This window comes from Sinohyriopsis cumingii, chromosome 5, assembly GCF_028554795.1.
Source record: "Sinohyriopsis cumingii isolate HCF-2022 chromosome 5, ASM2855479v2, whole genome shotgun sequence".
In the NCBI taxonomy this organism is placed as follows: domain Eukaryota; kingdom Metazoa; phylum Mollusca; class Bivalvia; order Unionida; family Unionidae; genus Sinohyriopsis; species Sinohyriopsis cumingii.
The window spans coordinates 116693940-116721715 of record NC_142965.1 but is presented as its reverse complement, the minus strand read 5'-3'; the positions used below and the strand labels follow the sequence as shown (position 1 = coordinate 116721715).

Genomic DNA, 27776 nt, shown 5'->3' with positions numbered 1-27776 from the left:
ATAGAAACCTGACAAAGCGACTAAGTTCAACAGCATTACAGTTGCTGGGGATGTTCAAAATATAACGGGATTTGTAGAACGACGAGCGAAAATTCATCTAAGTCGTAGTTTAGAACTGATGGATCGCTTGCATCTAGACATGTGGTTAGAAGAAAAGTATTTGCTGAACGGGGTGGATATCCGCTTGAGACTGAATTGCAGCAGTGCCGCTTTCCATTTGATGGCTGCAGAAAATTCCACTTACAAAACCGTCATCGAAGAAGCCAGACTCTACGTGCGTCGTGTGGAAGTGTTACCTAAAGTGGGAAACGACGTCAGTCAGACGTTGAGCAGAACCACCGCCAAGTATCCGATACGAAGAGTGGAAGTGAAAACCTTCACGATTCCCACTGGACAGCGATCCATGATCGAAGATCATCTCTTCCAAGGACAGTTACCCAAACGTTTGATCCTTGGTATCGTCAGGAATTCAGCCTTCAACGGAGTCTACCATGTAAACCCTTTTGAGTTTCATCACTTTGGCGTGTCCAAAATCGAAGTCAGTCGCGATGGCAAGACCTTGTGTACCCGACCTTTCGAACCTAACTTTGACAAGAAGAATTACTTGAGGTCGTACTTGTCCCTGTACGAAGCCACTGGTCAGTTAGGAACCAACACCAGTCACGGCATTACGTACGAGGATTACGCAGGAGGCTACGCTTTGTGGGCTTTGGATTTCACTCCAGACCAAGGCAGCGACGAGGGACATTTCCACCCTATAAAATCTGGCCAGATTCGTGTGGAAATTCATTTTACTGCAAATCTAACAGAGACGGTGAACGTCCTCCTGTATGCCGAATTCGACAATACCATAGAAATCAACAGTTTGAGAGAAGTCATTCTAGACTATTAGAAGCCATGGAAGACTGTTATCCCTCTTTACCTAGTGGAGAAACTTTGGAGATGGAATGTGAGGAAACTGTGGAAGAAGAATCCCAAGACAAAGACGAAGAAGTTATCATGATGAAGTCAAGATGGCCAGAACAAGAAGCCCATTTAGTTTCCTGTTTTGCTACATTCCTGACAGATGTAATGAAAGAATTGATCAAGGAAGAGTGCTATGGATGTCACAACGATCATCCCAGTGAAATTCAACACGACAAATGTCTGATGTTGAGCCAAGAAGAAAAACTGGACGAATAACTGGACAAAGCTTGGGGTGTCATCGAGATAGAATTCGTGTTGAACGAGTGGTAAAAAGGCTTGGATAAACATTCTTCTCCTCCATTAACGTCTCTGGAGCGCCGTCGCATCGAATCTCTCTTTGACCAGAATAAGAAGTCGGAGCCAAACGCCTTTTACTTGTCAGACATTTTCAAGCAAAAGGTCAGGATCGAATTGATGACTTATCATTACCTGTGAAGAAAAAAACCACACAAATCAATGGATACCTGGGAACTTTATTACCTTTTGAACCACAGTTCGTATACGGCTTCTTGGAATCCTGTCGTCTGTGCTAAACATGAACTCCCTCATCGCAAACCTCAAGGCCATCTAGCTTACGTGATCAACACGGACGACAGTCATCTCCCAGGAACCCACTGGGTAGCCGTCTACTTTCCACAAGAAGGATGTGTGGAATATTTTGATTCGTACGGATTGCCCCCTTTGGAAGACGATATCATCGACTTTATGAGAAGAAATACTCAGACTACCTGATTCAATAATGTGAAATTACAAGGCACATATTCTTTGGTGTGTGGACAATATTGTGTGTATTTTCTGCATCATCGCAGCCTGGGCTATTCCTTAGAACATTTAGTGACTCATTTTGATCCTCGTTCTTCTTCTAGAAACGATGTGAAAGTAGATCGATGGTTTTGTGACCATCTTTTGTCTCAAGCTAGGAAACGTAGTGTCCATCAATGGCCTAATGACTTCCAACAGTGGAAATCACAATTTCATTCACAACGTTGTCAGCCCTGTTTAAAGTAGAGTGTTAATTGAAAAAAATGTTTGTGATTTGAAAAAAAATGTTTGATGTTATATTGTTGGATTATTGTTAAAAAATGTTAGAGTTGTTTGTTAGTGTTAAGTGATTTTTGAATAAAAAATATTGTGTTTTGAAAAGAAAATGCCTTTGTCTTTTGTTTGGCTATAAGAATGTTGATTCATGTTCTTTGACTTCTTACTATCCCTCTCATGACACTCATTAAACGTTGCGGCTCGAAAACCGTAGAGGGATGTTTTCCTTCACGTCCGCGCTTTGACTTCAAGAACCGGGGGAGTTTCCAGTCTAACCATCCATTGTCGACTCATCCTCCTACGAAGATGTGCTCCAAACTAGCTAAGCTAAACGAAACCTACGTGAATTTGCATAGGGTCAGACACAGTCTGATACCGAAGCCAGAAGAGATAGAGAATATGAGAATGTTAAAAGTCACTGAAGACCTGATAGAAGAGCTCTTCAGAGAAGAAGTGAACAGGGAGAAAGAAGAATGGACAGAGAAGTACAGACTTCAGAGACAGCAGCAACAGCAACAACAACAGCAGCAGCAACAGCAGCAACCTGAACCTGACAGAGGCTTTGTCGATTGTCGTATCGACACCAAAGAGTTCTTCTTCTCTTTCCGAAGAAGCAGACCTATCGTCAGAAAGTCTATCCTCAGAGGACGTCGCATTCTTAGAAACTAAAAGATTGCCATAGCAAAAAAACCCAGCCCTTTTCAGGGCTACCCAATACTCTAGAAAAGAAATAACTATCCATTTGCCAATGTGTGTAGGTAGAGTAGTGTGAATATAAACACTAACTCTTTTTTATAGTGTGAGGGTATGTGTTTGTGTATAAGATTGTGTGTTTGTAAGTGCTCACGTACGTTGGTGTGGATAGTAGATTAAGATCATGTCTTTTTGTTTGCTGTTAGAGGTGTGGGGAGAGTATATTTGGGGTTTGATTGCTTTGCGTATGTGAATAGTATATTGAAGTGATTAATGAAAATTTTTTAGAATAGTAATGGGTAGTATAAAAAAAGTGAGTGAGTGTTTCTTTTAGGTCCGCGCGTTGTTTGGTTATGATCTAGGTAAGATCAATTTTGTTTGAGGGGGATGTTTTCCATCACGTCCGCGCTTTCACTATAAATTAAAAATCACTCGGAAGTCTAGCTACCCTTGTTGATTGATCAACAATAAAAATGAGCAGCAGACTTGAAAAACTTTTTGAACTCCAGATGCGCCTGGAATATGCCAGATACCTCCTGAACGAGCTGGCTGCGGAGGCCCTTGTGGAAGAAGCCAGGATAGAACAGGAGGAGGAAGAGAGAAAAATGAAAGAAGAGGAGGAAAGAAAGAGAGAGATCAGGTGTCACCCTATGATGAACCCTGTGTGCAAGGTGACACCTAAGGCAAGAACGTCTCCCCAACCTGTAGCTGCACCACATTTACAACAGGAGGTAAGGATGCCAATTCATCCTAGAATAAGAAATAGAAGAAGAGAAAGGGAAGTCTTCACTATTCCAGAGACAGAAGATTGGAATAATGAAGCCACTCAACCCGCCTCTGCGCTTACAGCAACAAGGGTGAATTGGCAAGGAGACTGGAGTCAAAGATGTGTGTGTGGTGCCAGACCAGGAAGGTGCCAGCATTAGATAGGTGCATCTGGAGTTAAAAAACAGCCCTTTTAAGGGCTACCCCAAATCTCTAGAAAAGATATAGTAATCGATTTGCCAATGTGTGTATGTAGAGTAGTGTGAATATAAACACTGACTCTTTTTTTCTTGTGTGTGTGTGTGTGTGTGTGTGTGTGTGTGTGTGTGTTTGTAAGCGCTCACGTATGTTTGTGTGGATAGTAGATTTGGGTTTCATTTTAATGCTTTGCGTGTGTGAATAGTAGATTTGGGGTTTGTTTATTGCTGATTCACTTATGTGAATAGTATATTATATGAAATGAGAAAAGTAGGGGATGTTTTCCTTCACGTCCGCGCGTTGTTTGGTCATGATCTAGGTAAGATCAATTTAGTTTGAGGGGGATGTTTTCCATCACGTCCGCGCTTTTCGTATAAGAACCCACAGTATTCGTCGTTCAAACCATTCTACAGAGAAGATGGCTTCAAACCACCTCGATAAAATGCAAACATTGCAAGACGTCCTGGACAATTTGGGCATGATGGAACAAATGCTAGTGAGGCTAAACGAAGATCACTATTCTTATAGCCCCCATCGAAAGAAGATGGAGATTAACAACTTAAGAAAAGTAAAGGAAATGATAAGTGCTGTGATGAAAGAAATAAAGAAGGAGAAGGAGGATGAAGAGGAAAGGATAAGGATAAGAGCATGGAATGAAAAAATTGAAAAAGAAGAAGAAAATGAGAAGAGGAAGAAAGAAGAGGAGGAGAAGAAGAAAGAAGAGAAAAAGAGGAAGAAAAGAAAGAAAAGAAGAGAAAGAGTTTAGGAGAGAAAATAAGAAGTTGGTGGAGAAATAGAAGAAATTAGAAGCAGAAGAAACCCAAAGGCCCTTTTCAGGGCCACTCATAGGTCTCGAAAAGAGAATGACTTTCCATTGCCTACCCTTTTTTTTCTTTTAAAAAAATAGGGTCCCATTCCATTTCCCCTTGAGGCTCAACAGGCCCAAACGTCTTTTTCTTCCAATGTTGAATTCCATTGAGGCTAAACCTGCCCAGGGTTTTTTGCCCATGTTAAATTTCCATTGAGGCTAAACTTGCCCAGGGTGGTTAATGTTAAATTTCCATTGAGGCTAAACTTGCCCAGGGGGGTCTGTAATTCTAATTCCCATTGAGGCTAAACTAACCCCATTCACTACTCACGCGTTACACAACGATTCGTAATTGATGTAATAGCAATACTCGGATAGCCTCATTGCATGTGTAATAATTATAACGAATACAGAAGAGGATGTTTCAAAGAAGGAATTTACCTATCCAAATATAAACACCCAAAAATCTCCCGGAATCGAAATCCACCGCTTTCTTTAACGAGTTTTGTATTTAATTTTGTAGAGAAATGGAATATCGGACAATGGGGATGAATGAACTTTCACTGGTAAATGAAAGCAGTACTGGCAAGACATAATTGTGGCCGAATACAAAAGTGTAGTAAACATAATTGTTTTGATTTTATTATTTTACTTAAGTGTGAAATATAAAAACTTAATGGTGAAATAGTTTCCAAATTTTTCCATATATTTGTATATGTGAAAATCATATCTTTACATATTCACGTGCGAAACTACGCGATTTTCCATCAGTCCATGCGACGCTTCATTGCTTTAGCCTACACAAGTTATACCTGTACAAAGGAAAACGACCACGTTTATGCTAAAACAAAATGAATTGAATTTGCATTACTTTTCAGACGTATACATTATTTTTGTGAATTTATTTAACTTGACTCCGTTTGCGTCTGTATGAAATTATTTCTTCTTATTACCATGTCGACAGTGATAAACGAGCTGTGATGGATTTCTGAGGCGGACTTTTGAGGTCCGAATAGGGATCATACTAGTAGTTAACAAAATATCAAAAATGGTATTTATTGCAATTGATTAGGTCATCCCAATTCTACCGCCCTCGTCAAATCGTCGATATTTACATGAGCAGCACATAAATAGGGTGGAAAATGAGGTGGGTTTAAGAATAATGGTGGGCATGGTGTGCTGAAGAGCGGTTTATAACTTTCGATTCGGAATCATGTTTGGAAATTTTACTTTCCAGCCATGTACGCTCCATCTCATAGCACAATATATCTCTGTAGTAGAGCGAACATGTTGCATACCTGAGATGTGTGTAGAAAGGTAATAGTGAAATTAAATGCTTTTCATTGAAAGTGTGATAAGTGCTAGCCAACTTTGTGATGGAGTGGCATGTACGTCCGACAAGAAGGGGGGGGGGGCAACCGGGGACATACCCCAGGGGCCAGGGCCGAAGAACTCTTTTCAGTTTTATAAAAGAAACGGTTTGTTTGAACAAGAACTAGAAGAGGCCGGGTGTTTCTTACCTCATGGCCCGTGGTCGCTCGCCACGGCCCTGGTGGCATGTAGGAATAAAGTTTTGCTGGGTATTGTGTAATTTCACGTTTTAGTCATAAAGAATGAAATTAGTCTTGAATGAATTTAACAGAGCTGCTATACTGCTGTATCAATTAGATACTGACGCATCAAATTTGGCTAAAATCCAACAAGAAATAAGGAATTTATAATAATGGAACAGTTGTATAAGAGGTCATTACTAAGCTAAAATATAGCGTGGTATGCTGAAAATCTAACTTAGAAACAAGCTGCATAAACAACTTAACAACTTTTGCTTCGAATCAAATGAGTATTAAAGGATTTATTGCGAACACATGGAAGCCAATGGATCCGCAAGCTATAAAGTACATCTCCTCTAAATATAATTTACAATGCTTTATAGCACAATCAGCCAAGGATTCATTAGTATCAAGCAGCTTATCAATTTGATTGAAATCATATAATAGCTAATATAGTACATTTGCAGAAACAAAAATGTCTAAGTGTGACAATTGGGGGTCATATTTTCATCAACAAAATTACAAAACACTGACAATCAAACTCAGTCAAAGTCATAAGAATATTCAGCTGATCTCAAATCTGACTAAAAATGAGATTACCGAGTTAGGTTTTGTGAGAAAATTAAAGTGGCATGAAGGGACTGACGAAACCCCGGACGGTCGGAAATACGGAAGGACGGAAAGATGGTCTAGCGGAAATGTCCAATTTAATATGCTTCGCTTTCTGGGGATAGAAATACATACATATGGGCTTTACAAGAATTATATTCTCTGAAACTGCTCTTGCATCCTGCCATGCCATACAAGTCAAATTAACATGGTCTTCTCGCTGAAGAGGGGCAATCGACAACTCAGTGCCATCAGCCGATACCGTGTATTTAGTGTCGATTGTAATATTTTCACCGTCCCTTTTCCATTGGTAATACATTGGCAATGCTATATTCGTAGGAAAAACCGAAGACCCAGCCGAACATCGGATAGTATATCGTGTGTTTACCAAAGGGGTGGTTGTCTCCTTGATTGTCACATTTGACGGCGATCCTGCGGAAAAAAGGGACATACGATCTATATTCTCAACGCAGAGGATTAGCTGCAATTATGTTTGAGTGTTTTGTTTTTAAATAACATTTATATAGATGAAAAAAATCAATATATCTAACATCAGTCTCTTTGAAGTGAAGTGTTCAATGATTTAAAATACTTCCCTTTGCTATGACTTTACTTACTTTCATTCCTTAGAGCTTATAAAACGTACAACTCACACATTAGCAAACGTTCTCAATAATTCATAAGTAAAATCATATTCAGCGCGGACTTTAACCCCAAAACGAAACAAGTTCTTGGGACATTTAAGTACATACCTGCAAGCACAAGAATTTGACCTCCAACATCAATACTTCCTAAAATACAGAACGTATATCGACCCACATCCGCAGCAGTGACATTTGTCAATCGATAAGAGACTATTCCAAAGGACAAATTTCCTATATCCGTTAATCTGTTGGTGTAAGAGGGATGTACAAGTGCTGTATAGGATCCACTCAGATAAGCCAAGACTGTTGTATTATTAGGGTTCTTAACAAGCCTAAAGTCGCCGATGGAGGTATCGCTGATTCTCCAGCTCATCAACGTGTCTCCACCTCTCACTCCGACAGCTTAAATAAGAATGATATCAAAATATTGATGTAATTCACCATAAAGCTCAAAGAAATACAAAATTTCCTGCTTGAATATTCGTTGAATATTTTAGCACAAGATTTAAATATTCGTTGATGTTATTAAAGATGAGATCCATTATCCTTTATTTGTCATTTATTAACACCCACCCCAACAAAACCGATCAGAAAACACATAAAAAAGGCATTCGATTATAATTTAACGAAATTGCAGTGGTCTAAGTAAATATCTGAGGTTTAAATGAGAAATTAAATTAACTGTTATGTTATTTTCCCTTTTATCGTCAAATTTGGTGTAAAAATAAACGTTCCTTTAGTGCAAAAAATAGATATTAAAGGACACAAATTCAATTAATTATTTAATTAATGCGGAAATATCTCAGTCATTTCACAGGAAGTGTGTTGTTCACAATCAAAATGACACGAACAATTCAATTTAATCAAATATGGATACGTAGATTGTAATTATCGGGCATTTGTTGAAGTAATATATATCCGATATAACTGATGGGACTGGCCTTTTGATCTACTATATATCTGGCAAAGCTTGACCTACCCCCGCCCCATGTACACACGCGTACTGTTTTACACACCCCCCACCGGCGTACGTACGCTTGAAGCACCCTCCCCCCCCCCGAATTCTTTAGAACGGCCTATATTTAATCCACGCAGAAATAATCAAGGATTAATAATATCAACGTTTATAATAAAACAGATAGTCCATGGACGTTGAACGTCTGGCTACATCAAATAAATAAGCTGCATAACTTTAAAGTTTGGCTAGTGTCCGCTGAAACCCAGTCGAACAGGTTACGTATTATAGGAATATCATAAACAGGCCCAATGTCCGGATGAAACAGAGCAGCATTTGCTGCAGTCTTCTGGGCCGCCGTCTCCATATCCACGTTACGTATTATAGGAATATCATAAACAGGCCCAATGTCCGGATGAAACAGAGCAGCATTTGCTGCAGTCTTCTGGGCCGCCGTCTCCATATCCACAGTATCGCTGATGTCATCATTCAGCTTTTGATTGTTCTCACTGTCAGTAAACTCAAAGTGTGAATACGCTGATATCGTTTTACACTGACCTGCGATGGGTGATACACGCCACACACGGACCATGTACGCTTGATAATTTCAAGTGGTACAAGTGATGGACAGTGCATATGAAATGACGCTTTCAAAGGAACTTTTAATGATCCAAAAGCTAGCCGCTGAGAATGTGAACTGTTATAGTATGCGTACGTCTGATCCTTTACAGATTCTGGATCAGGAATGCGAAGACCAGTTGAAGAACGTGTCAGTACGACAGGTCCGAACAGGAAACGTTCAGGAAAGTAATTGTTCCATGAGGTGCGCCATGGGCGACAGCAGCAGGAATCATCACACTTAATGATCTGCAAAAAATATTCACTCTGCCTGACGTGACGCGCGACCCATTTGACTTCTGGTTCACTGGGTCAATATATTCTGCATGGGCATCATACTTATCTAATACGAGTGCGCACCATACCTCTGCCAGTGTTTTTCATGCTTTCTCAAAGTTCTCGCGTCGATTCTTTTTCCCGATGCTATGAGATGTGACCCGTAGTGATCATGAAGTAGCACTAGTCGGGCTAGCTCTCGGCTCAGTGGAGTCATCTAACACTCAACTCTGTTGCAGGCTGAATAATGTGGTGCGTGGGTGCCGGAAAAATGCCCATCCAGATCGCAGTCAACAAATCTAGCGGCTGAAACCACTAGAGGGTTGAGCAATCTTGGATTCATTCATCACTCGCCACGACCACTATTGGTTTCGCGTGACCATCAGCTTTGCATATCACTTGCTGAAAACTAGCAATCAAGGGTACGGTGTCATACAAGTGACACCTCTCCCACAGTGCTACTTCACCCGGTAGCTGTGGCTCATTCGAAGGCCAATGTAGACAAATTATTATCGAGGTTTTACCCCTCCCGTTTCCTATGCGTAAGTACATAATCAGTTGATCCCTCTTACGGAAGCGTATGCATTTGGGTTAACCCCCTCACCTCTTTGGGTACGTACAAAATGGACGGCCCCTTAGTCAGTTTCAAACTGCAAAGGAAAGAAAAGTTTTAAAAAATGTCTGCACACTTTCACATAAATTCTGATACTTATGATCTTGTACTATTGCACACCAAAGCATCTTAGTAAACGTTATTTTAGCAGTAAACTATCGACAACTTAAGGGGCGCTCACCCGTTTTGTACTTTTGAGAGAGTCACGTATGTAAGGTGAATTTGTTTGCATATGAAACATTAATAGTGGAGAGAATGCTGACATAACTCTATGCTGCTTTGATGTAATGGTGCTGACATTTCTTTGGATATTGTACTTGTGGAAATTGTACATAACCTAACCACACTGCTAACTAAAATGATTATTCCCTTGTGCTAAAAAAATCAACCTGAATTAATATAAAGCACACTATCTTAAGCAGTTGTAGAAATAGGGAAAATACATTTTGCCAGACTAGACAATACCAGCTTCTAAAAGTACAACGACTGAATTACCAAATATATAAAATGTAAAAATGTTATCGGATCTTCTTGCTGTTACAATTTATCTCTGAAGTTCAGGAAAATGACAAAGTGGAACTAGCTGGTTTTTGAAAGGTGCGCATCTGGAGTAAGGCCAAGCTGCATACTCTACAATCCAAATTACACAAATCAATCATATACCAAAATATTAAAGGTTCTTGGAACAATACCTAAGATATAGAAGCTCTTTTTTAAGTAGTCAATATAGCCAGTGAGGAAAGCTGGGGAAATTCTCTTTAAAATTCTAACCCTATACAAAATTAGAAACTGTGGAGCGCCACCTAAATGGTTGTGTTCCAGAGACACGTCAATTAACCCAGGTACATTATAGATATGAAGCGGACATCTGCATCACTGATTTGTAAGAAAAAAGGAAATGATAGTGTCAGATTTTGAGCTGAGTGGCAATTCCATTGTCGCGTAATGACTTCAAAACGTGAATACAAGACTTAATGCGGAACTATGTCGCAGTTAACATTGTTAGATAAACATGATTCGGGGCAGGGAGTGGTTATAGTCTGCAGGTTTGGCTACAGCTGTCCCTGGTGTAATGAAAGTCCAACAACAATTCACACATTTGTTTGTTTGTTGTTGTTCTGGTTGCTCTGGTTGATTTATACGTAAATCTTTGTTGACCTGTAATGGTCCATATTCTATGCCATGTTCTTTATCAGCTTGCTGTATTATATGTTATATTTCCAAGAGTAAAATCAATATAAACTCAGATGTTGTGACCAATATAAATATTCAAACATTCGACATTATGATTACCTTGGGTGTCGGAGTTTGAACGTCAGGTGATTTAGCAGTTTGAAGTTGTTTCCTTGTAAACTAATTAATTCTGCGTTGTATAGTTTACATTTTGCCTTGTTTGTTTCTATTGCAAACTGTCGTGAAACTTGATGGATAAAGTATAGAATATTCAAATATATATATATTCGATTCGAATATTTGCACAAAGGTTTTCTAATTTGAATGTCTATAATTCAATTTTCTGTTTAAACTTTAAGAAACTCAATCTGTAACAAATTATAAGCAAAATATACAAGTATAGAAATCTGTATCTAATTATGGCAGAAAATGTACAGCCCTAATATTTAAATTTTAAACAACTTAGTGTCTAACTGTTAGCGTTATTACACGCAAGTTTAGAATTATATGATTTATTTTTAAACGATGTTTAAATAATGAATGTATTACTGATTGACTATGTGTAAGTAATGTTCTATGTAATGTGACAGGGAGAGAATAAACAAGGCACTGCATGATGCACAATCCAGATCGTTTGCATCAAACGGCGCACAAAATAAAATACAAAAATAAATGTTTTCCCAGGAGTTGTGGTTTTAACTGCATAAGCTACTACTACTAATAGATTTCTCTCATTATTGGATTTGTCAAAGATATAGAAGTAGTGAATGGGGCCACCCTAGCCTCAATGGGAATTATCATTACAGAGACCCCTGGGCCACTCCAGCCTCAATGGAAAATTAACATGGAGAAAAATCGTGGGCCACTCTAGCCTCAAGGGGAATTTAACATGGGAAATAGTCATGGGCTACTCTAGCCTCAAGGGGAATTGAACATGGAGAAAAAACCCTGGGCCACTCTAGCCTTAAGGGGAATTGAACATGGGATTTTTTTTTTTTTTTTTTTAAATTTAAATTTAAATTTAAATTTAAAAAAGGGGTAGGCAATTGAATAAAGTCATTCCCTTTTCGAGAAATATGGCTGGCCCTGAAAAGGGCCTTTGGGTTTATGTTAATGTATCCATTAACATAAAGGGCACCGCATTGGTCTTCTTCTTGTCCTTAGGCTGCGTTTCACTGTAGGACCGTAAATCAGGACTCTTTTGAGGCATCCTTGTCTTTCTACGTAGATCCTACGTATCCACAGACTGGTGTTTGTCCTGTGGACAACGGTCCACTTGGATCGGACATACATGGGTATGTCCGTCCGGAACATCATGGAAGACACAAGCGTAGAAGATTGCACATCGGTCCACATCTTGAAGCGACGAGAACAAGTGAATCAATGCACTGAACTGCGCTTATTTATAGGTAGAGGTAGGATTGAAACGGATTGAGTTCATTCACCAATCCAAACACGCGTTACAAAATTCAGTCAGCCCGCATCCAATCCGAAGAGAGCAGTCTGTGACGTCAGTTGGTTTATATAGATTCGCTAGCGCTTGTGTGCAGTCAATCTATGCGACAGTGATTCAACATGACGGAAATTGAGAAAACGATCCATTGGGGTGCACCAGCAGGGGAGACCGCCCAAGGGAACCCGGACTTACTTTCAGAAGAGGTACATTGGGATTTTGTGGATTTTCTTACCTCGCAAGAATTTGTTCCGGAACCTTCGTCTCATTCTTCATTACCGCAAGTGGAGAATTTTAGACAGAGACAGCAAGAAGAATTGGAGAAATTTATACAACGACAAAAGGAAGCGGAACAAGCTTTTCTCCTACAGCAACAGCAACAGCAACAAGAAGAGGTAAGAAAAAAACAACAGCAACAACAGCAAGAAGAAGTAGCAGCAAAGAAACAAGAGGGTGAAAATCAAACGGCTACGGTACTGTTGGACATTTTAGCGGAGTTAAGAAGTCTGAAACAAATGTATCAGACTTCTTTATCACGACCGAAGAGAATACGACCTTCCCGAGCTAAACACGCCAACCCTGTGACTAAGCCTATCGTACCACCCTTAGTTATTTCAACCCAATCATCAGAAGTAGGCCTTGGCCGTGGCAAAGGCTTAAGGCAGTTAAAGTTGATTGGTTAAACTCACTCCTACACCAAAAAGAAAAAAGGCCCTTTTCAGGGCCACCCACATTTCTCGAAAAGAAATACAATTTCAATTTGCCAATAGCTCAAAAATAAACCCCACCCATTTTACCCTTATAGTACGTGTCTGTGTATGAGTGCGTGAGTGTAGCTTCTTATTTTAAAATCAGAACTCAAAGACACTTACCTTATATAATTAATTTATTCTTTTCTCCATAGTTACAATCCAATTCACAATTCACAACAGAACACTTTAATTAAAAGTTCATTGACTTCTTCTTTCTCCTTGTTTAGTCTCTCTGTTTTTTGAATTTCTTCACCGTTTTTTCCTCATTTTCTTCCCTTCTTCTTTTCTTCTCCTGTTTCTTTGCCTCTTTTAAATAGAATTGTCTTCTTTCTTCCTCTTCTTCCTCTGAAGAATCCCTCTCTTCTTTCGAAGAATCCCTCTCTTCTTCCGAAGAATCCCTCTCTTCTTCTGAAGAATCCTTCTTTTCTTCTGACTCCTCTTGTTTCTTTTTTGGGCAATCTGGAGACCAATGTCCTTTTTCTTTACAATAATAACAGGTATCTTGACTTTTGTCTTTTTTAGCCCCTGTTTTTTTTTCTTTTTTGACGGTCTGGACACTCTGAAGACCAATGCCCTTTCTTCTGACAGATATAGCAAGTATCTTGACTTTTATCTCGAAAGGAAGGAGAGTAGTCCGTAGGCTGGTCTGAAGAGAATTTTCTAATGACCCCTCGCAAAGCTCTGACGAAACGTTCCATCTGGGTAGTCTCTTCCATCGTTGTGCTCGGTTTGAGAGTGAAATGAATAGTGAAAGGACAAGACACACACCCTTTTATATACGCTGGTTTGTCATGACTATAAATTAGTCTATGGTGTTTAAACTTTAGTCATTTGACGTTTTTCACTCTAGATGAAACGATCCTATTCATTCGAGAAGAAAGAAGAAGAAGAAGAAAGTAAGAGGCAGAAACGTGATCTATCGCCTCGTACCAGGGCTGAAATCTTGGCACAAATTCATGCCAGTGATTTTGAAGAGGACATGAGTGAACCAGAATCAGAACCCTCTAAACCAAGTTCACCACCCTTAGTCAACCCTGAAAAGTACTATTCCATTCGAGAGACGGAAAAGCGCTCCTCTAGAAAATTTAGAACCACGGCTTACACCTACACAGTGAAGTTTAAATATTTCAAGGCCGACGTACCCTTGGAGAAAGCAGAAGAGTTTATCACCGAGATGTGGGATTCTTTGCTCACCGCACTCAAGCGACAATGTCAACCCAAAGAAGACGATCGCTTGACACTATCCATAGATCACGACGGTTTGAAATCCCCTGTTTGGATCGAGTTTAGCAGACCCGCAGAACTAACCCCTTCCAAAGTCATGGACAAGATTCAACACGTACAACAATCTAATGACCAGTTTGACATCACCGATGGTAAAGCCACACTGAAAATGACCCACGTCTCTCCTCCTCAAGGGACTGGACGCAAAAAGATGTTATTGGTGGACGACCTTCGCAACACCAAAACAAGTCTCGTCCGAATTAACAACCCTCAAGACCAGATGTGTTTAGCTCGAGCCATCGTGGTGGGACGAATCTATGCCAACAAGAACAACACGGTAGAATGGAAAAGAGCCTGGAAAACTATTCGACAATCGGACCGAGCCAAACAACGAAACGAAGCAGAACTCCTGTTGCAACAAGCTGGCCTGTCCAAAGACACACCCTGTGGCATTCCTGAGATGCAAAAATTACAAGATGCCCTAGCTCCACGCTACACCTTGGAAGTGCACCCTCAAGAAATGCGCGGACCTCTGTTGTTTCGAGGCCAAGACTTTAAGGACGGAAAATACATTCATGTTTATTATCACGATGACCATTTCGATACCATTACCACTTTCACCGGATTCCTGGGATACAGATATTACTGTGAGAAATGTGATTATGGTTATAACAATTGAGAGCAACACAAGCATTGTGGATGGAAATGCCCAGGATGTTTGGCCTCTCCACCCTGTCTGAGCGAAGAACCAGTGCCTTGTTCGTTTGTCAGCCCTACCTGTTACCAACAACATTTGAAAACACAAGGTTCACAGAAGAAATGTGCTTGTCAACTCCTGAGATTGTGCCCTACGTGTAGACAAGGCATACGTACCAACAGTACCAAGGCACACGTATGTCGAGGAAAGAAAAAATGTCACATTTGTCACCACATCGTCGATTTGGAACACCAATGCTACGTGCAAAAATACCAACCTCCACCAGAGAAAGAGGACGGTCACAAGAAGAAAGGCAATTTCATCTTTTTCGATTTCGAATGCATGCAAGAGACTGGCATTCACATTCCTAATTTCTGCGTGGCTCATCGAGCGTGCGAGAAGTGCATTCAAGAACCTATCTTCAGTCATTGCCCTCACTGCAGCAAGATTCCTGGAGGGCGTGAAAAAATCTTTCGAGGACCCAACACGTTAGCCGATTTTGCCCAATGGGTCTTAGATCCCATCGACAAGACGTGGAGCCAAGAGGACATCGAACGTTACGGAGATTGTCATCGTCATGCCACAGTGATGGCTCACAATTTCTCCGGATACGATGGACAGTTTCTTCTCAGATACTATACGGAACAAGGCACCGAGCGTCCTAAAGTGACTTTGAACGGAGCCAAAATCATTTTCATGCAAGTGGGACAAGTGCAGTTTAAAGATTCGATGAGTTACTTGGCCATGCCTTTGAGTCGAATGCCTAAAACGTTTGGAATGACAGAAATGGCTAAAGGGTACTTTCCTCACTTTTTCAATACGGAAGCCAATCAACATGCCGTTCTACCCCATTTACCTGAGGCTCACTATTACGACCCTGACAACATGCGTACCGAACAACGAGAAGCTTTCTACGCTTGGTACCAAGCTGACGCCTCGGACCCTTTCGACTTTCAGGAAGAAATGCTAAAGTATTGTCGTTCCGACGTGGACATTTTACGGCGTTGCTGTGGAAAATTTCGAGAACTGTTCATGGAACACGGAGGGTTCGATCCTTTGAAAGAGGCTTGCACCATTGCCAAAGCGTGTTCCTTAGTGTATCGACAGCGATTCATGCCTGAAAACACCGTGGCTGTCATCAGTCCTCAAACGGCCCACTTTGTCAAACGTCAATACTCGGTCAAAGCCCTACGTTGGTTACATTACTTGTGCGACAAGGAAGACAAGTGGATTCAGCATGCCCGCAACGGAGGGGGCGAAGAGACCATCGGAACGTATTCGGTCGATGGCTGGGACTTAGAAAACCCCAAGATCGTGTACGAGTTTAACGGTTGCTTATTTCACGGACCTCTGTTACCCTGACCGTGGCACTAAAAATCAGTTTTTGCAACGAACCATGGAAGACTTGTACCAGGACACTTGTCAGCGGCGCCTAAAGTTAGAACAGGAAGGATACCAAGTGGTGGAAATGTGGGAACACGAGTACGATCACCGTATGAAAACCGATCCCGAGTTTAAACGCCTCGTGGAAGGTTACCAGTTCATGGACCCGCTGAACCCGAGGGATAGTTTGTACGGAGGAAGGACCAATGCCACCTGTTTGCTGTACCAAGCCGACGAAGAGAAAGGAGAAGAAATCAAATACTAGGACGTGTGTTCGCTGTATCCCTACGTGTGCAAATATTGTCGCTTTCCTGTAGGGCACCCGCAATTGTTCACGGAACACATCGACCTGGTCAACATTCGACAATACGAAAGCTTGATCAAGTGTAAAGTTTTGCCTCCCACGAACCTATACCATCCCGTCTTACCTCACCATTGTCAAGGCAAACTGATGTTTCCATTGTGCCGTACTTGTGCCGAAACGTGCAACCAAGATCAGCCTTGTCAGCACACCCAGGAAGAACGGACCTTGACGGGAACCTGGGTCAGCATAGAATTGTTCAAAGCTCTGGACATGGGATACCAACTGTTAGAAGTGTACGAAATTTGTCACTTTCCCAAGACACAACAGTACCGCAAGGGTGACCCTACTCAGAAAGGCATTTTCGCAGACTACGTGGATGCCTTTTTGAAACTGAAACAAGAAGCCAGCGGCTATCCTTCCTGGTGTCACACTCCCGAAGACCAAATAAAATTCAAAGAGAAATACTCCGAACAAGAAGGCATCTCTTTAGACCACATCGAAAAAAGCGAAGGCAGGCGATCGTTTGCCAAAGTGATGTTAAATTGCTTGTGGGGTAAAATGGCACAACGACCGTGTTTACCGAAGACGGAATATTTGACAGAACCTTCCCGCTACTTCCAGATGATTCACGACAAAACCAAATACATGAAACACGTGGACGTCGTTCGAGAGGATTTGATCTTGGTCAATTACGAAGAAGATCTGGACTTTGTACAAGACGACCCTTTTGGAAATGTCATCATTGCGGCTTACGTGACAGCTCATGCTCGCTTAAAATTGTACGAAGCTTTAGAACTGTTAGAAGAACGCGTCCTGTACTTTGACACGGACAGTTGCATTTACATCCATCACCCGAGTCAACAGCACCCTGACATCGAAGGAGACCGTTTAGGAGCCTGGACAGACGAGCATCCCGACGACAAGATTCTAAGTTTCGTCAGTGGCGTCCCCAAAAATTACGGCTACGAATACCGGGACAAACAAGGAGAAGTGCACACGACGTGCAAAGTGAAAGGACTGACTCTGAATTATCGTACCAGTCGAGTGGTCAACTTTCGGGTATTGAAAGAAGCCTTGCAATCCGGAGAGGATGCAAACTTTAAAGTGACCACCTATCAACCGAACAAGATTGTACGTTTACCCACTCACCACAGTCGACCCTTGGAAAAAGCCTATCGAATTGTATACCAGAAGCGAGTGCGACTTCCCAATCACTTTACGTTGCCGTACGGTCACGTCGGTATTGGTCTGTATATAAAAAGGAACCCTAGGCAAGATCGATAGTTCATTGTTCATTGAAGTAACTTACCATGTCGTTGACGAAGAAGAAACCAGATTGGTTAGGAGTCAAATGTTGGACATCACCGAGACCAGTGTTTTGAGGCTTGGACACAAGAGGTAGCCCAGTATGCACGAGAGTTATTCAAGGAAAAAAGTTACTTTTCAACCCGTGTTAGTGACGGTGCCAGAAGAACCCGTCACCCAGGACAGGACTGTCGTGGACAGGCCTGAAAGACCCTTTCGGGAGGACACTTGTGTGACCTTACCCCCTACTATAGAACTGGTTAGAACTTTACCCAAAACATGTGGTTGTTGTACAGACACTTGTTTTTATTCCACGTTCATGGTTATCATGTGCCTTTTATTCTTGTACTTAAGCCTTTGGCTTTAATGTATTTTTGTCTTTCGTATTCATGTTTGAAAAAAAAATATTCAATAAACGTGTTCTGAAAAAAAGTATATAAACTCTTGTCTTGTTTGTTTTCGTGTCACAAGTGACATTTCTCACACTATGGCTACCTCTGCTGTCTCTACTCCCTCTTCCTCTACTGTCAAAGTCATCGACAAACACTTAGATCGTGCCAGTTGGGAGGCTTTGTATCTTCGCCATCCCTTTAACATGCTCATTGCTGGACCTAGCGGTTCAGGCAAAACCGAATTCGTCAAACGTTTGATCGAACATAAACATCATTTGATCGATCGACCCCCTCAACGAATCGTGTGGTGTTATAAAGAGTGGCAATCGGCGTACAGCCTCTTGCGAGAAAGTCAAGGCGGTTCCATCGTGTTTGTGGAAGGCATTCCTAAAGAAGACGATGGCATCGTCTCTGACTCCCGTCTAACCCATTTGGTCATTTTTGACGACATGTTAGGAGAAGACGAAGAAGAAATTAAACTGTGGTTCACGCGCAAAGGGCATCACCGTAATGCCAGTGTCGTTTACATCACCCAAAATTTGTTTCAACAAAGTAAAGCCCATCGCACCATCAGTCTCAATGCGCATTACGTGGTCTTGTTTAAAAGCCCTCGAGATAAATCGCAAGTGCAAGTCTTAGCCAAACAGTTAGGAACGCCTTGGCTGACTCAGGCGTACGACGATGCCACTCAAACTCCACACGCCTATTTACTCGTCGATTTGAAACCTACGACCCCCGAGGATTTGCGATTTCGTACCCACTTGTTTCACCACTGGTGCCAAGACGGAGGGCCTGTCCTGTACACGTCTCCGTCCTCGACTTCATTTCACTCCACATAAAAAAAAATCTATAAAAACCTCAGACCCTTTTTCGTCTGTCTCACTCTCAGTGCGAACATGACGTCCCTTCAGTCGCATCTTCCCGTCAAATTGATTCGTGCCTTGTATGGCATCAGTCGAGAAAAAGATCCACAAACACGAGCTCGTGTCTTAGAAGCTAGTCTCAAAGAAGTCTTACGATGGTTCACGGTGACGGCACGTCAAATACTCCAAGGAATCATTCAGATTCCTCATCAAACCAAACGCTTTTTCGATCGAAACAAAGTCGCTTTGGTCCAACTGGCCGATCCCCGCATCGACACTCAAACCAAAAAACAAATCATTTTGAAACCTGGAGGGAGCGGTACTCTAGGAGGGGTCATCATTCGCTCACTCTTAAGATGGGATCCTAATGCCTCCAAAGTTATACCCAAGACAAAAGTCCAACGAAGCCCCAAGAAGAAAAAGACCAGGTCCCCAAGGAGAACTTCTCCAGTGGCAGGACCCTCCTCTTACCAGACACCACCCCGGAAAAAGAAAAGAAGCCCCCAGAAAAAGAAACAGAGAAAAAGTCCCCAGAAAAAGAAAAGTCCACAGAAAACTAGTCGCAAGAGAGGCACTTCGGCCAGGACGCAACCTTACACTCGCAAACCACGACCTGCCACGGCGGTGACTGCGTCTCCGGCAGCCTCACGTTTGTCCACTTCTCCGTTAATGACACCCAGAACTGAAGAGTACTTGGAGACGTTGATCACACCAAGAACTTCTCCGTTGATGACCCCCAAAAGAACTTCCCCAGTGGCAGGACCTTCCAATTTAGTGGTAGTGGCTGCTGCTCACAAAGTACCTTCTCCCAAAATCTAAGTTCAAGAAAGATCGGGCATGTTACAAAGTTTACTGGATTTGTCCAAGCAAGAACTGGCTCGATTTAGTCCGTTACGTACCCCTGCACGACGTGTCATGCCTGTCCTCAAACTAATACGACGTAAAGACAATCAGTGGCGACGCGTTCCAGTATAAATAAGGCCTGTGACCAAGTCGGGTATCAGTGTTTTTTGGTGCTCCTGAAGACTCAAAGATGTCACCCTCCAGAAAACCCCAAGGAAAGAAAAGGAAAGGACTGCCACCACGTTTAGTCAAACATGGGGACATGTTATCTGTCCTGTCCAAAGCTTCTCCACCCCTACGAAAAAAACTCATTCAAACAGCCTCCAAAGAGGTCATCGATACCGTGTGCGAATGTTGTTTGAACGTTTTGAAAGGCACGATCCCTTTGTCCAAACACCAGAAACAATGCTTAGGCAAACATCGTCACGTTCTTCGCCAAATGGTTCAAAAGAAAATTCCCATTCGTCAAAAAAAGAAGATGTTAGTGCAACGTGGAGGTATTTTACCTCTCTTGTTAGGCCCCATACTGAAAGGAGTCTTGGGAACCATGTTGGGAGGACTGGTGGGAGCAAGATAAAAAGGCCTCGGAAGTTCCAAGATCTCAGAATCGACCCCTGACAACCCCATGGAAGGACGAAAACTAGCTTTAGTGCCTTACAAACGATGGATGGAATACCATCGGTGGCAAGAACAAAACACCCCGCATTTACCTCCCAATCCCAATTTGAGCGAGATGTCCCAGTTACAACACGAATTGCAGTCCTTGATGGATCGCCAAGATTTGTCCGAAACAGAAAAATCGCAAAAGTACGGTCAACTCTTGCAACGACTGCAACTCTTTCACCAGAAAGCTTTAGACGAAACAGCTCTACTCACTCTGAAAGATTTTAAGACCTTGATGAAAAGTCCAGCACCAGTACCAGTACCAGTACCAGTGACCAAGATAGAAAAAGGAAAAGAAGAAGAAGAAGAAGGGTTTCAAACTCCACCAGAAAAAGTACGCAAGTTAACAACACCACCTACCTCCAGAATTGGATGGATTAAAAAGATGATGGCCACCCCTTCTTCATCACAAGAGAAAAAGAAAGTGAAGACAGAAGTGAAGACAGAAGTGAAACAAGAACCGATATCCCCCGCTCAGACATCCTCCTCCTCTTCAACACCTATTGCCGGTCGCACACGCAAAGCATTGCAATCCAAGAAAATACCCCAAGAGAAAAAGAGTAGCATCCTCCAAGAGTGGGTGCCTTATTAACACACCAACCAACACAAAAAAATGGAAAAAGTCTTAGCCAGCATTCACTACGATCCCTCCCATCCTGCAGGTTACGCAGGAGTTCAAAAATTGTATCGTGCTGCCAAAACGCGACTGAAAAGTCTTCGTTTACCTCAAGTGCAACGATGGTTACAAGAACAAGCTACCTACACTTTACACAAACCCATTCGACGCAAGTTTGCCAGTAGTCGCACCCGAGTGGAAGGCATCGGTCATCAATGGCAAGCCGATTTAGCCGATGTCTCTCATTTGGCCAGCTACAATCGTGGTTACAAATATTTGTTTTGTGTCATTGACGTCTTTTCCAAATTTGCTTGGGTCGTACCCTTGACTTCCAAATCGAACAGCGAGTTAGTGCGAGCCCTGCAACGGGTGTTGAAACAAAGCGGTCGTCACCCTCTTCGATGGCAAACGGACAAAGGTACCGAATTTCTGAACCAAGCTTTCCAAAAAGAATTAAAGAAACGTGACATTCATTTTTTTACCACCGAGAATCCCGAAACCAAAGCCAGCATCGTGGAACGTTTTCAACGCACTTGGAAAGAACGCATGTGGAAATATGTTACGCATCACCACACTCTGAAGTACATCGACATCTTACCGCACCTGGTGCAAGCGTACAACCAATCTTACCATCGAAGCATTGGACGTGCCCCGCAAGACGTGACTCCCGAGAACGAAGTGTTGGTGTTTGAGCGCCTGTTTGGTACGTCCCAGACGAGGGCTGTCCCCAAGAAAAGTGGAGAGTTGGCCGTAGGAGATTGGGTGCGCATTGGCAAAACCAAACGCACTTTCGACAAAGGTTACTTACCTAACTGGACGACCGAATTGTTTCGCGTCACTGGACGAGTGCATGGCCGTCATCCTGCCGTCTATAAATTGGAAGACATGAACGGAGAAGTGCTCAAAGGAACGTTTTATTTGCCCGAGTTACAACGTGTCACCAAAATAGAAGACGACGTGTACGACATCGAAAGCATTCTCGAACGTAGAACCCGTAAAGTGGGCAAAGGACGTGTCAAAGAAGTCAAAGTACATTGGAAAGGATATCCACCCAGTTTTGATTCTTGGATCGACGCATCGCAAGTCATCGACTATAAAAAGAAGTGACCATCATGCCCTTTCACACAGCAGACGCAGCTACGTCGACCACTCCTCCTTCACCTAGTTCTTCTGTGCAAGATTTACAAAAAGAACCCTTGTGGGTGTGGTGTGGAGAACGTGTGCCTAAAACGCAAATCGTCTTTTTCTGCCAAATCTTCGTGGTGTATTGTGTCATCGGGGCAGCCATCGCCAATTTGAGTTTGCAACAAGGAGACAAACAATTGTGGACCATTTTATTGAGCAGTTGCATCGGTTACCTGCTTCCCAATCCCTCCCTGAAATTCTCTTCCAACGGGAACCTTGTGTCCAGTGCCAGTGCCAGTCACCACTCCAATCACCACAATCAGAACCCCATTTTGGGCGGAGACACGCCTCTGACGTCCAGTAACCCCTCGGACAGCCACAGAACTCTGGAATTATGAGTCACCAAAACCAATTTTACTTAACCTTACCCAGTGACAGTTCCATGGAGGTGTTTGCCCACAACACGTTGTGCTGTTACACGGCCAAATTACCTCAGGCCATCCCCTTAGATCACGAAGCCCATTGGGAAGTGGCTTTAGTAGAAATGATTCACCCGATCCAAGTCCTCAATGTCCTTCCCAATCAAAATTTTTTTGATGTGGAAGTTCATGACGAACAATTGCAACAGTGAATGGATAGCAATGTCAAATATGACAAGAAAACCCGTACACAAAAGTACACCACCTATCACTTGTTCATTTCCCCAGGCTATTATTTTAGTGGTCAACATTTGGTCAGCACCATAGCCTCCAGGTTTAATGTCGTGTTTCTGAAAGCTTTGGAGCATGTTAACAAAAGTGTCACCATGGAGTACCACAAAACAGCTCGTCGCTTCTTGATGAAATTTGAACGGAGTAAAATCCTGTCCATTTTATTTTGTCCTGAATTGTATGACATGTTGGGCGGAGACATGAACCTGAGAATGAGCATGATGAAGAAAATCGAATTACCCATCGTTTACGACAACGAGTCTTTTAGCAAGTTATTTCGTGCCCCGGTAGAACTGAACCAAGGACTGAATTTGATGTTTGTGTACTCCGATGTGGTGGAGTATAACGTGGTGGGACACACCTCCGTACCGTTACTGCGTGTCAAAGTGGATTCTGCCACGAACACTGACGAGGAAGGTGGAAACACTTACCACGTCCACCGCGAATTTGTACATCCTCACTATTTGCCTGTCAGTAAGTCGTATTTGGACACGGTCAACATTACTATAAAAGGAGATTTGGGACAAAATATTCCATTCACCAAAGGAAAAGTCACGGTGAAACTCCATTTTCGAAAACGGTTTTCTCACGATTCGTAAGTCATGTATCCAGTGTACCGAGGGGTTGCTCGACAGCGAGGACACGGTTTAGGAGATATGTTAAAATCGGCCTTTCGTTCGGTGGCCCCGGTGTTGAAACCGATGGTGACACGCGGATTGCACGCATTGAAAGATGCGGCACTGACGCAAGGCAAAGAATTTCTCCAAAATGTCATCATCGACAAACAAAACCCTAAAGAAGCCTTCATGAGGGCAGGCAAAAATGTCTTGCTGCAAACGGGCAAAGACATTTTGGGTCACCGAGAAACACCTATAAATGCCCTGCACGCTACCGAGTCAGGCATTCAGCAAGGACAAGGCAGAAAGAGACGACGAAGAAAACACCCTTTCACCAGACTTCAAGCTAGAAAGGCCAAGAAAAGAAGAACCGTTCGAGACTTAGACGTTTTCGATTATTGAGAAAGAACAAACAAAAAAAATGATGCACCGAGAGTCTTGCGCTTGTTCCAAGACGGAACTGGATCTGTTTGCCATGCCCCCCACGATGACGACCATGCAAGAATCCCAGTGGGTGGAATTTCATCCCGTCTCCTCATTGGCCGATTCCGCTCCCATCGAGTTTGAAATCAAAGGACAGCCCGAAGATTACATCGATCTGAACAGCAGTTACTTGTACCTGAAAGTCAAAATTCTAGATAAGACTGGAGGTGCTATAGACGATGAAGCAGTAGCTCCCGTCAACAATTTCATGCATTCCTTGTTCAGTGGAGTGGACTTGTACTTGAATAACAAACTGGTCAGTAGCAGCATGGATACTTACCCTTATCGTGCCTACCTGGAAAATCTCTTGACGTACGGAATAGATGCCAAGAACACTCATCTCAATGCCTGTATGGTATGGGAAGCTGACGAACCTACCTAGTTTGAAATATTGGAAACTGATGAAAAGAAAGACAACAATGATGGATTTGTAGAACGAAGAAAGAGAATCACGGGAGTCGACACAAGTTTAGAACTGATGGATCGTTTGCATTTGGACATGTGGTTGCAAGAAAAGTATTTGCTGAACGGGGTGGATGTCCGCCTGAGACTGAATCGTAGCAGTGCCGCTTTCCATTTATTGGCTGATAGTGACGGTTACAAAACCAAAATCCTAGAAGCCAGACTACGTACGCCGTGTGGAAGTGTTACCTAAAGTGGGAAACGACATCAATCAGACGTTGAGCAGAACGACTGCCAAGTATCCCATACGACGCGTGGAAGTGAAAACCTTCACCATTCCCAAGGGACAGCGATCCATGATCGAAGATCATCTGTTCCAAGGACAGTTACCCAAACGTTTGATCGTTGGTATCGTCGAGAATACAGCCTTCAACGGAGCTGCCGAAAAAAATCCTTTCTACTTTCAACACTTTGGCGTGTCCAAAATCGAAGTCAGTCGCGATGGCAAAACCTTGTGTACCCGACCTTTCGAACCTGACTTTACCAAGAAGAATTACTTGAGATCGTACTTGTCCCTGTACGAAGCCACCGGCCAGTTAGGAACCAACACCAGTCACGGCATTACGTACGAAGATTATGGAGGAGGCTATGCTTTGTGGGCTTTCGATTTCACTCCAGACCAAGGCAGCGACAAGGGACATTTCCACCCTATAAAATCCGGCCAGATTCGTGTGGAAATTCAGTTTAAAGACCGAGACCCTGATGAAACGGTGAACGTCATCCTGTATGCAGAATTCGATAATACGATAGAAATCAACAGTTTGAGAAAAGTCATCCTAGATTACTAGAAACCATGGAAGACTGTTATTCCTCTTTACCTAGTGGAGAAACTTTGGACATGAAATGTGAGGAGACCGTGGAAAAAGAAGAAGTGATCATGATGAAGTCAAGATGGCCAGAACAAGAAGCCCATTTAGTCTCCTGTTTTGCCAAACACTTGGTCGACAAAATGACGGAATTGATCAAGAAAAATTGCTATGGATGTCAAAACGATCATCCCAGTCAAATTCAACACGATAAATGCCTGATGTTGAGTCAAGAAGAAAAATTGGACGAGTATCTGGACGAAGCTTGGAGTCTCATCTCGAAAAAAGACGTGTTGCATCAGTGGTATAAAGACTTGCGTAAACATTCTTGTCCACCATTAACCACTCAAGAGATCCATCGTATCGAAGCTCTCCTGAATCAGAGTGAGGAAACAAAACGAATAACCGTTTATTCGTCAGACATTTTCAAGCAAAAAGTCAGGATCGAATTGACGACTTATTATTACCTGTGAAGAAGAAGAAAAAAAAAAAACACACACAAATCAATGGATACCTGGGAACTTTATTACCTTTTGAACCACAGTTCGTATACGGCTTCTTGGAATCCTGTCGTCTGTGCTAAAGATGAACTCCCTCATCGCAAACCTCAAGACCATCAAGCTTACGTGATCAACATGGACGACAGTCATCTCCCAGGAACCCACTGGGTAGCCGTCTACTTTCCTCAAGAAGGATGTGTGGAATATTTCGATTCGTACGGATTGCCCCCTTTGGAAGACGATATCATCGACTTTATGAGAAGAAATGCTCAGACCACCCGATTCAATAATGTGAAATTACAAGGCACAGATTCCTTGGTGTGCGGACAATATTGCGTGTATTTTCTGCATCATCGAAGCCTGGGCTATTCCTTAGAACATTTAGTGACTCATTTTGATCCTCGTTCTTCTTTAAGAAATGATGTGAAAGTAGATCGATGGTTTTGTGACCATTATGCTTATCTTTTGTCTCAAGCTAGGAAACGTAGTGTCCATCAATGGCCTAATGATTTCCAACAGTGGAAATCACAATTTCATTCACAACGTTGTCAGCCCTGTTTAAAGTAGATTGTGAATTGAGAAAAAGATGTTGGTGATTTGAAAAAATTGTTTGATGTTATAGTGTTGGATTATTGTTAAAAATGTTAGAGTTGTTGTTGGTTAGTGTTAAGTGATTTTTGAATAAAAATGTTGTGTTTTGAAAAAAATGCCTTTGTCTTTTGTTTAGCTATAAGAATGTTGGATTGATGCTCTTTGACTTCTTACTATCCCTCTCATGACACTCACTGTACATTGCGACTCGAAAACCGTGTGGGGGATGTTTTCCTTCACGTCCGCGCTTTGACTTTAAGAACCGGGTTGTTTCCAGTCTAATCATCCATTGTCGACTCATCCTCCTAAGAAGATGTGTTCCAAACTAGCTAAGCTCAACGAAGCCTACGTGAATTTGCATAGGGTCAGGCACAGTCTGATGCCGAAGCCAGAAGAAATAGAGAATGTGAGAATGTTAAAAATCACTGAAGACCTGATAGAAGAGCTTTTCAGAGAAGAAATGAACAGGGAAAAAGAAGAATGGACAGAGAAGTACAGACTTCAGAGACAGCAGCAACAGCAGCAACAACAACAGCAGCAACAAGAACCTGAAGCTGACAGAGGCTTTGTCGATTGTCGTATCGACCCCAAAGAGTTCTTCTTCTCTTTCCGAAGAAGCAGACCTATCGCCAGAAAGTCTATCCTCAGAGGACATCACATTCTTAGAAACTAAAAGGTTGCCATAGCAAACAAAAAAAAACAGCCCTTTTCAGGGCTACCCAATACTCTAGAAAAGAAATAACTATCCATTTGCCAATGTGTGTAGGTAGAGTAGTGTGAAAATAAACACTAACTCTTTTTAAAAAAATGTGAGGGTATGTGTTTGTGAGTTTGTGTGTTTGTAAGTGATCAAGTACGTTGGTGTGGATAGTAGATTAAAATGATGTCTTTATTTGGTGTTTGAGGTGTAGATTTCGGGGTTAGATTGGATTGCTTTGAGTATGTGGATAGTCAATTGAAGTGATTTATAGAAATTTTAAAATAGTGATGGGTAGAATAAAAAAGTGAGTGAATGTTTCTTTTAGGTCCGCGCGTTGTTGTTTTTTTTTTGGTCATGATCTAGGTAAGATCAATTTTATGT

At 42.2% G+C, this 27776-nt stretch overlaps 1 protein-coding gene across 4 annotated transcripts in view; it reads right to left on the bottom strand.

Moving 5' to 3' along the window:
- The window catches only part of LOC149800043 (uncharacterized), an 87307-nt gene that overhangs the window by 25374 nt on the left and 34157 nt on the right, over positions 1–27776 (bottom strand). For 3 of the 4 annotated variants that reach the window (XM_089959573.1, XM_089959572.1, XM_089959574.1), the window contains exons 3-4: positions 7380–7673; positions 6763–7059 (exon numbers count right to left, since the gene is read on the bottom strand). In XM_089959573.1, coding sequence (XP_089815699.1) covers positions 6763–7059; positions 7380–7673 — 591 coding nt within the window. The remainder of the gene's footprint in view (positions 1–6762; positions 7060–7379; positions 7674–27776) is intronic. The other variant, XM_089959575.1, reaches the window with a different exon arrangement.